Source organism: Macaca thibetana, chromosome 14 (genome assembly GCF_024542745.1).
Source record: "Macaca thibetana thibetana isolate TM-01 chromosome 14, ASM2454274v1, whole genome shotgun sequence".
NCBI lineage: Eukaryota > Metazoa > Chordata > Mammalia > Primates > Cercopithecidae > Macaca > Macaca thibetana.
This window is the reverse complement of record NC_065591.1, coordinates 28,616,208-28,630,799: the sequence shown is the minus strand read 5'-3', so window position 1 is coordinate 28,630,799 and position 14,592 is coordinate 28,616,208. Positions and strand designations below refer to the sequence as shown.

General features: G+C 35.3%; 2 protein-coding genes across 33 annotated transcripts in view; one reads left to right on the top strand and one right to left on the bottom strand.

The window, feature by feature from the left end:
- COMMD9 (COMM domain containing 9) overlaps positions 1–14,592 on the bottom strand; it is a 1,186,740-nt gene that overhangs the window by 347,476 nt on the left and 824,672 nt on the right. The gene's annotated exons all lie outside the window — the stretch shown is intronic.
- IFTAP (intraflagellar transport associated protein) overlaps positions 1–14,592 on the top strand; it is a 59,608-nt gene that overhangs the window by 33,467 nt on the left and 11,549 nt on the right. For all 7 annotated transcript variants that reach the window (XM_050759450.1, XM_050759451.1, XM_050759452.1 and 4 more), the window contains 2 exons: positions 1,800–1,954; positions 4,611–4,677. In XM_050759450.1, the coding sequence (XP_050615407.1) occupies positions 1,800–1,954; positions 4,611–4,677 (222 nt within the window). The remainder of the gene's footprint in view (positions 1–1,799; positions 1,955–4,610; positions 4,678–14,592) is intronic.

Below are 14,592 nucleotides of genomic sequence, written 5' to 3'. Positions count from 1 at the left end.
GATTTGTACCAGGCTGTGATCATTACAACAACATGAATCTCACTGATTTTGATGCCATGCACTGACAGGTCAAGGGAAACAAACATGGGCATTGTGCTGGGTTAGGCTATCTGTAACCCCTTCAGTTAGGGATGTTCCTAAGGAACTCACAGATAAAACAATTGCTGGGTCTCTGGAACATTTTTATAGTAGAGGCTAGGAAGGGGATGGAGTACGATTGCCCAGTCCAACAATGGCTTGATTTCTGCCACTTGACTTCTTTTGAATTCCTTTATCACTCTTTTAGTGATCATTGACGTAGGTTCCTGTACTTGCTATTGTCAGAAGAAGCAAGTTTCAGTTTTGGAATGTACCCTGCACCCTTAGTTCTTCTTTGACTATTGTAAGCCATTTTTCTTTGTCTCCTTTCTGGCTCCCCGCCACCCCCTGCCCTTTCTGCTTCTTTTTTCTTCTATTCTCTAAAGACCTTTTCTTTTCATTTGCTGCACTAACGCAGGTAGCAAGGCACAGTGGTTAGAAGGATAGGTTCTAGAGTCAGAAGGCAGTGTTCAGATCCCCACTCTGCTGCTTAACCATCTGTATAGCCTTGAGTGAGTTACTCTTTCTCTGCAGGCCTTAGTTCTCTAATCTGTGAAGTGAGGATAGTAACAGTGTCTACTTTTAGTGGTATTCTGAGGATTAAATGAAATGATTCATGAGATGCTTTTGAGCAGGGAAAACGGAAACTGTTTCACCTTTTATTAGAATAGGGTGAGTGCCAGACACTCAATGAATGTTAACCTTGATTATTAATTTTAATATTACTATTAATATTAAAAATAATGTTATGGCTTAAACTATTACCTCAGTGTAATTGATGACCAGATATTTACCTCCTGTGAAATCTCTCCCAGATTTTAACCTACATTTGCAGCTGCTGTTCGGTCATTTCCACTACAGTTTCAACTGGCACTTCAAATGCCACATGGCCAAAGCTAGATTCATTATCTTTTACCAAAATTATTTCATTTTCCCCCACATTTCTTTTAATAGCATCATGATATAATTGTCTTAGTCTCTTAATTTAGGATTACTCTTAGATGCTCTCCTCAGCCTAAGTAGATAATCATGAATGTACATGGATTTAGTACAAATATATTCATGTTTATAATTTTAAACAGTCAAGAATAAGGAATTGGTTAAATAAACTATCTTACATTTTATATAAAGGAGTTCTTGATAACTACTAAAATTACATGGAATATTCAATAACCTGAAAAGAGATACTGCTGGCAAGTTGAGTTGTGTACAGTATGATTGAATTTGGATTTTTCGAAGTGCATGGATACATAAAAAATTTTAGATAGCCACTGAAAAAACTTTGTTATGGTCTTTCTGGCTTGTAGGATTATGAGTGATTTTCATATTTTACTTTTTTCCCTCACAAGGTTTCTAAAATCATCCATAAATTGCTTTCATATAAAGAAAAAATCCCTCAAATTTAGAAATAGATGGGATAGGTCATGTCTAAGAGTCTTGCAAATACTGTATTTTACTAACTTTTTAACATCGCCCAAGAACAGTGCTGGATATGTAATAGGCACTCAGTAAATATATGTTGAGTGACATAATGTTATCTTTCTATCCAATTTTAGAAATCAGTTTTAACAGTTCAGAGTGCTTAATGCCTTAAGGGTTCAGTTTGTAGAATTCTTTGAAAAGTATTCTTTTTTGTTGCAAGGAACTTTCTCAATATACACAAAATAAACCAGACTGGGTGTTGTGGATGTTTTCTAATAGTGCATAACTTCTTATTTCAGAGGATCTTGTGTCCGAAAGGGGAGTGTTTGGAACTGATTCTTCAGAAAACATTTTTACCTCAGCAAAAGTTACTCATAAAAATGAAGCAAATAACTGCCATCTTAGAAATAAAACCATCTTTCTTCGTACTTCATCACAGTGTTTGGAAGAACAGGTAATGCCAACATAGTACATTTATAGAAACAATCTGAGAAGAAAAGAATTCTTCATGAATCAAAAAAAAAAAAAAAAAAAAAAAAAAGAGAGAGACCCTACTAAACACTAGATAGTTGTTAGATCTGTAACTCCTAATTCTAGAAGGAGTACCATTGGGGCACTTTATTGAAGGTCATCATTACATGTATTTCATGATTTTGACAGCTATTGTTTATGATGATAATCGGTTATCCCCAAGTTTTATTAAAAAGTTCTTAATGATCTGCCATCTATAAATTATTGAAATTATTTCTTTTAGCTTATCTTCTTCTAGTTGAGACAAAGGAGTTCCTTTCTATAATTACCTGTGTAAAATGGGGCTTTCTTTCACCTCTCCTAGATTCATCTCTTTCAAACTCAAGGTGGAATCGGTTATTTTGTTTTTCTCTAAGATTTGGTCAATAAATGTTAGATACTCTTTTTCTAATCTTGAAGACTTTATAGACTCTTCACATTCTCCTCAGCTATAGTTTTTAATTATCAAGGAATTATAGTGGAAACTGTTCTGCTTTTTAAGCCATTTAAGTTTCTAATATCTGCTTCGTCATGGCTTCCTTGCAATATTGTAGACAGAATTGTATATTGTGTTCTTTTTTTTTTTTTTTTACAAGGGAACAAAAATCTCTGTGCTAGAAATATGTTTTTATACAGCAGATGCCTATAATTCTTTATTTCCAGAACTTGCTTCCAGAGAGATAATTGTGGGATATGAACTTTTTTCACTCTTTGCTGGCAATGACTGACCATTGGGATTATATTATATAGAGAGTCTTTAACCAGCATGTGAGAAAAAAAATGGTTGAATGACATTGTTTTCTAATAACTTGAAAATGTTGTGTTAGCATTCTCTGATTTGTTCATCAGAGGTTCATTGGGATGGGATAGGAGTGGGAAGTATTCCTGTTTTACTCATGAGAAGACTGAGGTTAAGTAGTCTATTGTAGGTTACACTGTGGATGAGTCTATAGGACAGAAGTAGAATCAGAGCTCCTGAAACCTATTCCCTGACCTCTGCTATGGCTTACTGAATTTGGTCTGTTATGCTTAGCTAATTAACAAAAATAGGAAGGGGAGTTTTGTCATCTGAAGGGCTACAAGATCAGCTTATTTATTTTCGGTTGTTTCATTTTTCCATCAATATGTGACAGATGAAGGACAAAAAGTATTTTTTCAGATAGTGATGGATGAAGGCCAAAAAGTTGGCAGTTCTTTTCAAGGTGATCCGAATTGGGCAGAAAAGGTGAAGATAAGGCATGATTCAATTTTCTTGGCAAAAACCAAAAACATAACAAACAAACTAAAAACACAGGACTCATTTACTGTCCCTTATACAAAGTTGGAGAATTCAGCAGATTTTGTCCTTGCAAGTTTTTTTTTTGTTTTATTTTTATTCATTGGTGTTTGAATATCTTAAACTATTCTTGGTCAGCTGGGTTCTGGATCTTTTTTCCTTAGAGCTTAATAAATGAAAGGGGTGCTTTGGTATAGCACCCTTAGCACACACCACTAAGTAAATAACAATATAATATGAGAGAATTTCAAAATTTAGTAGTGAAACCATTATATGGAAGATAAATTTTTGCCTTCTCTTGGATGCTAGATAATAACTGCAGGTATGTACTTAAAAGCAATAGAAGTACCATTTAAAATTCCTATGTAATAGCTATGGTCTCACAGGTAGAGCTGAGGGAAGAAGGACCCAGCCTGTCTTTTGAATTACAATTATGAAATGTAAATTTGTAATTTTATGGTATTTTGTTATGCACATGTTTAGGTCATGAGCATAAAAGGCATTGCCACCTTATTCCTTTACTCGGTCTCATTCGTGCCAGTGGTGAGATCATTTTCTTATTTACACTCTTTGATATATTCACTTGAGATGAATTAGTTCCTGTCTAAATCTTACCATTTTGTTAATCTAAAATGTCTCATTGTCAGCTTGCAGTGGAAAGCAGTATTCCATGTGGAATAGTTTTTCATTGAAATGCTGCTCTTGTGTCTGTAAAGGTCATTTGCCCTGCTTTTTACCTTTGAAGTAATTTTCAGTTTTATTTGCTCGAAAGAGAAAACACTTGAGTTTTTGCCCTGCTCACCTCTCTTGTGATTTTGTTTTGCATGAACTTTTCTCTCCTGTTTTCTTTAGTTTCTTCTCTCTGGCTCTTCAGAGTGCTGTAAGAAAGCCTGCTTTTATGACAGTAGCCAGAGCCACCACCACCATTTGCTTGAGAGGCAAAAGCAATAAAATGAAAACAAAACCCAGAAACACTGTTTTTGATTGTCATGGTGGTGGTATATATTCTGGGATAGAATCTGGAACAAAGTCCCTTTTTAAAAAGTCTCAGACTACTTTTTTCCCTTTCAATGCAGAGGTCTGACTATGGTGCCATTTTGGCCTGCCAAAATCCAGGTCAGCTTTCAAATTTACTACTTCTTTCAGATGTCTCTTGGGAAAGCACAGTGAACACAAAAGCCTTGAGCTGGGACTCAAGAGTTAATGAGAAAAGTGGATTCAGCTGCTCAGTTAGGTGTTGTGGAAGTGAATTCATTGACTTTTCATTGCAGTTTTTCTTTAGGTCTATTCTGCTTAAAAATGATGTTAACTCTTTTTTTTCTAGGTAAACAATTTCCTAGATTTAGAAGATTTGGACATGGATGAAGAGATTAAACCCCAAATGAGTGAGGGTATGCTTTCTATTTCCTTTCTATACTACCTGACCTCTTTCTAGAAACTACAAATAAGGCTTTAGACAGCTTTCCTGTTTTTGGCAATTCTTACCTCCACCTCTCCTAAGATAGGAAAAACTAAAGTTGTGAGCTATTTTTTTCAGTAACAAAAATTTCAGCTGAAAGGTCAAAGCTTTTTGAAGATTGTGAAACCTTTGGTCTTAAATGAAATAAAGGTGTGCCCTCCCACTAACAATTCATCACAGGATTGATTCTTAGGTAATTGTCTCAAGTGGAGCCATTGTAAGTCAACTCTTTATTTCTTAGAAGTACAGTCTTGTAAACTGAGATTATTTTTGAGGGACGCATGAAATACCTATTGATCATAAAAATCATAAAAATATCAGAATTGGTCACAAAAATAAGGCTGTCTTGCCTGGTATTAAAGGTTACTGAGGTTGAACCAAGTTTCAGTGGACTTGAGTGAACTAATGTCAAGACCGTCCCACATGTAGAATAACATGCAAAGCCTAGACAGAAAATCTACACATGCTTCAGTGAGCTAGTTGAAAGAAAATAAAAGAAAATCCATTTTTTTGCTTTTAAAAATATTTATTATGTAAATTAAACTCTTAATACTAAAGATATATTGTAAATGTTTCTTCTGAGGCATTTTTCCACATGGGCTGGATTGAAAAAGACTTCATGCTAGTCTGTTGATGTTTATTTAGAGGAAAACTTTTTTCTTTCTAGTTAACATTTCTGGATAGGCATAGATATTCTTTGTTTCTCAAAGGACGTTTGAAATATGTTCAAAATCAAGAGGTTTTTTTTTTTTTTTTGAAAACACTCATTCCTGATTTAATATGCAAGAATATATCAAAGTCAATGCCTAATTTTATGGAAGGACCAGTTTCCATGGAGGTTTGGTTGTCGATGTTTCACTATTGTTTACTGTCTTTAGGTAGTCATAAACATGATTTATGGTCATTAGTGTTGGAAGGATGGCTTATTTATAATCAGACAGAAGTTAAAGTGACTGGGTAAAGTTGGTTTCGGGATGGTGACTATCTATACGTTGGTTGTATAAACCTCTACTCTAGCTTCTTCAGCTGCTTGAATTTGAGAGGCTTTGGTAACCGGAAGCAATGAATATTTTTATTGTTTTCAAACATCACACTACTCCATGAAGGGATTGCTTCTCAAGCACACTATTAACCAGTAGATGTTGCAGATTCTTTAATTACTTACTTGGTTTAAGTGAAATCAGAGGTCTAGAGGGATCACATCCTCTAGGGAGAGGTTCTCTAACTTTAATACGCTGAGTGGCTCTGAATTTCTATAAGAGCAGCATAGGGACTCCAGTTGGATTAGAAGGGAGAGCTAAGGACTTGTCAGGAAGCTACACTTGTAGAGGAAGCACACTGTTTTGGGTGATTTGGGAGAGGGAACCTTGTTAAAAATGCAGATTTCTGGATCTCCCTCCCAATAGAGAATCTAATTCAGAAGGTCTTTGATGGCATCTGGTGATCTGCATTTTAACCAACACCCCAGATTGCCAGTTAATATTCTATATTATTAATATAATTAACATTTTATATTATAATATAATAATATTAATTAATATAATTATATATACTGGTATATCTATATACTATATATACTAGTGTATATGTAATTAATATAATAATATTAATATTATTATAATATAATAATATTAATTAATATTATAATATATAATATAACACAATGTTGATATTATATTAATAATTAATATTGATATTAATACACTATTAATATTAATCAACATCAATATCAATATATTAATATTAATTTTGATATATTAATATGTTGCATATAATAATATATACTAATATATAATAATGCATAATAATAAATAATATTATTATTTATTATTATTCTTTAAGTCCTAGGGTACATGTGCACAACGTGCAGGTTTGTTACATATGTATACATGTGCCATGTTGGTGTGCTGCACCCATTAACTCATCATTTACATTAGGTATATCTCCTAATGCTATCCCTCCTCCCTCCCCTCTCTCCACAATAGGACCCTGTGTGTGATGTTCCCCTTCCTGTGTCCAAGTGATCTCATTGTTCAATTCTCACCTATGAGTGAGAACATGTGGTGTTTGGTTTTCTGTCCTTGTGATAGTTTGCTCAGAATGATGGTTTCTGGCTTCATCCACGTCCCTACAAAGAACATGAACTCATCCTTTTTTATGGCTGCATAGTATTCCATGGTGTATATGTGCCACATTTTCTTAATCCAGTCTATCATTGATGGACATTTGGGTTGGTTCCAAGTCTTTGCTATTGTGAATAGTGCCGCAGTAAACATACGTGTGCATGTGTCTTTATAGCAGCATGATTTATAATCCTTTGGGTATATACTCAGTAATGGGATGGCTGGGTCAAACGGTATTTGTAGTTCTAGATCCCTGAGGAATCACCACATGTGTCAGTTGGCTGCATAAATGTCTTCCTTTGAGAATTGTCTGTTCATATCCTTCACCCACTTTTTGATAGGGTTGTTTGTTTTTTTCTTGTAAATTTGTTTAAGTTCTTTGTAGTTTCTGGATATTAGCCCTTTGTCAGATGGATAAATTGTAAAAATTTTCTCCCACTCTATGGGTTGACTGTGCACTCTGATGGTAGTTTCTTTTGCTGTGCAGAAGCTCTTTAGTTTAATTAGACCTCATTTGTCTATTTTGGCTTTTGTTGCCATTGCTTTTGGTGTTTTAGTCATGAAGTCCTTGCCCATGCCTATGTCCTGAATGGTATTGTGTAGGTTTTCTTCTAGGGTTTTTATGGTTTTAGGTCTAACATTTAAGTCTAATCCATCTTGAATTAATTTTTGTATAAAGTGTAAGGAAGGGATCCAGTTTCAGCTTTCTACATATGGCTAGCCAGTTTTCCCAGCACCATTTATTAAATAGGGAATCCTTTCCCCATTTCTTGTTTTTGTCAGGTTTGTCAAACATCAGAAGTTTGTAGATGTGTGGCACTATTTCTGAAAGCTCTGTTCTGTTCTATTGGTCTATATCTCTGTTTTGGTACCAGTACCATGCTGCTTTGGTTACTGTAGCCTTGTAGTATAGTTTGAAGTCAGGTAACGTGATGCCTCCAGCTTTGTTCTTCTGGCTTAGGATTGTCCTGGCAATGTGGGCTCTTTTTCGTTCTATATGAACTTTAAAGTAGTTTTTTCCAATTCTGTGAAGAAAGTCATTGGTAGCTTAATGGGGATGGCATTGAATCTATAAATTACCTTGGGCAGTAAGGCCATTTTCACGATACTGATTCTTCCCATCCATGAGCACGGATTCTTCTTCCATTTGTTTGTGTTCTCTTTTATTTCACTGAGCAGTGGTTTGTAGTTCTCCTTGAAGAGGTCCTTCACATCCCTTGTTAGCTGGATTCCTAGGTATTTTATTCTCTCTGAAACAATTGTGAATGGGAGTTCACTCATGATTTGGCTCTCTGTTTGTCTGTTATTGGTGCATAAGAATGCTTGTGATTTTTGCACATTAATTTTGTATCCTGAGACTTTGCTGAAGTTGCTTATCAGCTTAAGGAGATTTTGGGCTGAGACGATGGGATTTTCTGAATATACAATCATGTCATCCGCAAAACAGGGACAATTTGACGTCCTCATTTCCTGATTGAATACCCTTTATTTCTTTCTCCTGCCTGATTGCCCTGGCCAGAACTTCCAACACTATGTTGAATAGGAGTGGTGAGAGAGGGCATCCCTGTCTTGTGCCAGTTGTCAATGGGTGTGCTTCCAGTTTTTGCCTATTCAGTATGATATTGGCTGTGGGTTTGTCATAAACAGATCTTATTATTTTGAGATACATCCCATCAATACCGAATTTATTGAGAGTTTTTAGCATGAAGTGCTGTTGAATTTTGTCAAAGGCCTTTTCTGCATCTATTGAGATAATCTTGTGGTTTTTGTCTTTGGTTCTGTTTATATGCTGGATTACGTTTATTGATTTGCATATGTTGAACCAGCCTTGCATCCCAGGGATGAAGCCCACTTGATCATGGTGGATAAGCTTTTTGATGTGCTGCTGGATTCGGTTTGCCAGTATTTTATTGAGGATTTTTGCATCGATGTTCATCAGGGATATTGGTCTAAAATTCTCTTTTTTTGTTGTATCTCTGCCAGGCTTTGGTATGAGGATGATGTTGGCCTCGTAAAATGAGTTAGGGAGGATTCCCTTTTTCTATTGATTGGAATAGTTTGAGAAGGAATGGTACCAACTCCTCCTTGTTCCTCTGGTAGAATTCGGCTGTGAATCTGTCTGGTCCTGGACTTTTTTTGGTTGGTAGGCTATTAATTATTGCCTCAATTTCAGAGCCTGCTATTGGTCTATTCAGGGATTCAACTTCTTCCTGGTTTAGTCTTGGGAGAGTGTAAGTGTCCAGGAAATTATCCATTTTCTAGGTTTTCTAATTTATTTGCATAGAGGTGTTTATAGCATTCTCTGATGGTAGTTTGTATTTCTGTGGGGTCAGTGATGATATCCCCTTTTTCATTTTTTATTGCATCTGTTTGATTCTTCTCTCTTTTCTTCTTTATTAGTCTTGCTAGCGGTCTATCAATTTTGTTGATCTTTTCCAAAAACCAGCTCCTGGATTCATTGGTTTTTTGGAGGGTTTTTTGTGTCTCTCTCTCCTTCAGTTCTGCTCTGATCTTAGTTATTTCTTGCTTTCTGCTAGCTTTTGAATGTGTTTGCTCTTGCTTCTCTAGTTCTTTTAATTGTGATGTCAGGTTGTCAATTTTAGATCTTTCCTGCTTTCTCTTGTGGGCATTTAGTGCTATAAATTTCCCTCTACACACTGCTTTCAGTGTGTCCCAGAGATTCTGGTATGTTGTATCTTTGTTCTCATTGGTTTCAAAGAACATCTTTATTTCTGCTTTCATTTCGTTATGTACCCAGTAGTCATTCAGGAGCAGGTTGTTCAGTTTCCATGTAGTTGAGCGGTTTTGATTGAGTTTCTTAGTCCTGAGTTCTAGTTTGATTGCACTGTGGTCTGAGAGATAGTTTGTTTTAATTTCCGTTCTTTTACATTTGCTGAGGAGTGCTTTACTTCCAACTATGTGGTCAGTTTTGGAATAAGTGCAATGTGGTGCTGAGAAGAATGTATATTCTGTTGATTTGAGGTGGAGAGTTCTGTAGATGTCTATTAGGTCTGCTTGGTGCAGAGTTGAGTTCAGTTCCTGAATTCCTGTATTATATATAATAATATAATAATACATAATAATAAAATATAATAATTATATAATGTGTTAATATATTATATGTTAACATATATAAACATATAAAACATATGTAATCTATATTATATGTAAAATATATGTTAATATAATTAATTTGAGGATAGCACGTAGAGACAAATGGTTCTAGTCTGCATGTAATACATATGCAATATAAAATAAATTTCATAAGAGGGCACAAAAGTACATGTTTTGGGTGCTTTTGTGAATGGTTTAAATTTTTCACTTCTTGCCAATATGAGAAGTCTGTATATTGACATAAACCAACATAGCCAACAGATCTGATTTTTCTTATGTCAATCTTTGTTTTTTGAGATGGAGTCTCACTCTGTCACCCAGGCTGGAGTGCAATGGCAGGATCTCAGCTCACTGCAGCCTCTGCCTCTCAGGTTGAAGCAATTCTCCTGCCTCAGCCTCCCAAGTAGCTGGGATTACAGGTGCATGCTGCCACACCCGGCTAATTTTTTTGTATTTTAGTAGGGACAAGATTTCACTGTGTTGCCCAGGCCGGTCTCAGGCAATCCACCTACCTCAGCCTCCCCGAGTGCTAGGATTACAGGCGTGAGCCCCTGTGCCCAGCCCGTCAATCTTTTAAGTTAGCCTTTTTACCTTCTCCAGTATTTTCACATTGCTTTCTTTAAATATTTTTTTCAAGTTACATTTTTCAATTAACAGATTTATTTTAAAATATTGATAAAAACAACTTACTAGTAGGATTTTTCCAGAAATCAGATAACAAGCCTTCTTATATTTGTGTATAAAAGATTACTGAGGCTGAACCAAGACTTGAATGAACTAGTCAAGACCTTCCCACACATAGAATGATGTGCGAAGCCTATGCTGAAAATCAAACTAGGCTTCAGCAATTTATTCTAATTACTGAAAAGGCCACCAGGGCTTTACAATTTTCATAATGCACAATCTGGGTCATTTAAAGGAAAAAGAAATTAAATAGTTTGTGCCAAGGTGAATTTTATTTTGGGCCTAATTTGTATTACACTTCAGGAATGTGAGCAGAAGGCAAATATTTATATCAGATGGGAAATGTGACATTTTAAATAGTCAAGTTGCTTGTATAATTTTGGCAGCTGGGAGGTTTACTGATTAGATTCTGTTGTTATTGTTTAAGCAACAGATTTGCCTGGGGCAACAAGGAAGTGGTTTGCATATTGTTTTTCTACCACTGACTTTATTTGTTCACCCCATTCACTCTCATAAATATTCTCCAAGATTTAGGAGCATGATTCTTTTCTGATATTTGTTTTATCATTTGGCAGCCCAGGTGGAAAGATTGGAGACGGTTTTTCAGTGGAGCCAGTTCTGTTAAGCAATGGTATTAAGCAGTTTTCTGAGGTTAGCGTCTGCCACAGAGTTTTGTGCACTGTGTTTATTTGATATCAAGTTAACCTATTCTTCCTTTTTTGAATTTGAGATAAGGTAGTTAACCTGGTGACTGTCAGGCCTCAGACAAACTGGCCCAAACTTTTACCCAGCACGATTATTGTTTGGATCAGTTATTAGTTATTGTGCTGAGACCATTAGAATAGGAAGATTTTCTGTTCATCTTTATTTTTATGCTTCTTCAGTGGGCCCAGCCCAAGTAGCTCAAGAGACTTTTTTTTTTTTTAATCTACTTCTGAGATTCATGCTGTCTTACACACATCTCTTGGCCAGTGGGTGTACTTATGCTGTGACTGATTGTATTGCTTGAGAATGGGCACTGATTCCTGCCCAAAGGTTGGCAGCCTTGTTTGATTTTTATTTTCAGGTTCTCCAGTACTGTACTTCTGCCTTAGTCCATTTATGTTGCTGGGTAAAGAAAAGAGATTTATTTGGCTCGTGGTTCTTCAGGCTGTGCAAGAAGCATGGAGCCAGCATGTGCTTCTGGGGAAGCCAAAGGGTAGTCACATGTGCAGAAACTGCATGACGAGAGGAGAACTGAGAGAGAGGGAAAGAGGTGCCAGGCTCTTTTCAACAGTCAGTTCTCTCGGGAACTAAGAGTGAGAACTCAGCGAAAACTCACTCACTCAGGAGAGAATGGCACCAAGCCATTCCTGAGGGATCTACTCTCAAACCAAGCACCTCCCTCCAGTCCCTACCCTCCAACATTGGGGATCAAATTTCAACATGAGACTTGCTAAGGCCAAACAAACCATATCCTAACCATAGCAACGTCCAGTCATTTTTAGTCCATTAAAGGGATTAATTGCCATTAATGAGCAAGTGCATACAAGTGATGACATTGGTTACCTCTTTCTTTTTCTTTTTTTTTTTTTAAAAAAGAGGTATTTCTTAATTTGCAACTTTAAGCAGCTTTAGGCTACCCCCGAATGACTAGGGACTCTTATTCAACACATATTTAAGAACTGTGGCTGAAATCTTGGTTCCTCATCCTTCTCCAATGCCTTTAAATAGTTGATTTTTGTAATTTATCTAGCTTTTCTAGTTGTTGATAGTGGGAGGGTTGGACTGACATTAGCTAGACCAGCGGACTCCTGAGGGTGTGGTCTGGGAATCCCTCAGAAACCCTGAGGTTGGCAGGTCATGTGTTGATGTTTGCATTGAAGTTGGAAAAGCAATGATGGGTGAAGATGCTGGCACCTTAGTCTGAATCAAGTTTGTGGCACCAAGTTATACTAGCAGTTGTCATCTTCACTGTCATAAATTTATAATAAAAAACAAATGCCAGTTTTCATTGAAAATTTCTTGATGTAAAAATTATTAATTTTATTAAATCTTGATTCTTAAGTATACCTCTTTTTAATGATTTTTGTGCCAAAATAGTAAGTGTTCATACGGCACTTCTGTTACATACTGAAATACAGTGGTTGTGGAAAAACACTTGGGTGATTGAGTGGTGTGCTGAACTAGTTTATTTTTCTCTTTCATGAATCACCATTTTTACTTGAAAGAATGACTGACAAACTATATTTCTCAAAAATGAATAAAGTGAGCCTGTCTCTTCAAGGCTAATAACTAATGGTATTCGTTGCCAATGATAAAATTGGCAATGCATCAAGTGAAAATTAGATTTTTAGAGAACTTGTATCTAGTACTGTGAGATTGACAGCTTCTCAATATTTAAAGGCTTCTCTGGCAAAATTGGTGATATTAACTAATGTGATTTTTATACTGTATAATGAAATATGTCAAAATTTGGAAGATCTACATAACACAGTGAACCAGTATTTTCCAAATGACCAATTAATAATGTTTACAAAATTATACATAGGAGAAAGATCCATTCAGTGTGCAAGATAGACCAATGGATTTTAATGTAGCAGTACAAAAAGTTCACTGACATGTTTTCAGAATGCTCATTGAAAATAACTTTTGAAAAACTTTATCATTTTTCAGATGGTGGTGTAGTATCAAAGAAAAATATCCACAACTATATAAAAAGACTATTAAAATACTCCTCCCCTTTCCAACTGCCTATCTGTGTGAGTCTGGATTTTCTTTACTTCAACTAAAAAACAGCATATTTCAAAAATTGAATGCAGAAACAAATAGGGAATCCAACTTTCTTCTGTTCAGCCAGATATTATAACAGATTTGAAAAAATATAAAATAATGCTTCTCTTCTCAATATTTTCTGTTTCTAGAAAATAGACTTTTAATAAAAATACTTATTTTAATATATAACTTGATTATTTGTAATGATTCTAATATACAAATATTAGAACACTTGTCAGTTTTAATTTCTAATATGGTGAGTGTTGATAGACATAACCCATATAAACAAAAGCTCTTTGGGATCTTCAATCATTTTTAAGAATAAGAACTACTGAACGAGACTATCATAGCTGGAAGCTCTATTTAGAAGTGGCCTGGATGGCTAAAGTATTTTTTATCTATATCCTTTTTGTATTAGGATGCCCAAACTTTCAGGAAATTTTGGCCGTTTTATGTGGTAACAAATGAACACACTGGTTAATTTTATAAATATGCCAGGCAGATTAAATATTATTGTATATAAAATTTCAGATGTCAAGTAGATTGCTCACTTTGTAACACTGTATTAGATTACATGGCTATAGTCTTTGACTTTCTGATCATTGACAAAATACAGAGACAAATGGCATGAATAGCTACTTTTTAAATAGTAGAATTTCTAAACATATGGTTGAGAAAGAAGAGATTAAAATACTTCAACCAGTCTTGCCGTCCAACCTCAAGATTCATTTTTGAAAGTGTCCCTGACTCTACAATGCCAAGATGGTGGCATTTCATTAAGGTGAAAACAAAGCCTTTGGTTGTTTTCGAAACAACGAATATGATCAGATTAAGTCTCTTAAAGCATTTCTGTTTTAGAAGGTTATACAGAGAACTTCAGAAATTTCATTTCCTACCATGAGTGAATACAGTATTTTTTTCTCCTGAGAGAATGTGAGTATATATATAACCCACCCACAATTGTAAAATGGCTAAATGATTGCAGTAGTTTTCTTTATAACATATGCCTTGCCAGGCTCTTCTCATTCATATTGTTTTTGCCCTTTTATAAATCTGTCATCTTTAGAGTTAGAGCCATTCTATTTTTTCTTGATTATTCTTTGATTGATTTTATATATGAAAGTCTTCTTCCTGTAATGTTTAGTTTTTGAGGGTAAGGGCTATACTCATTT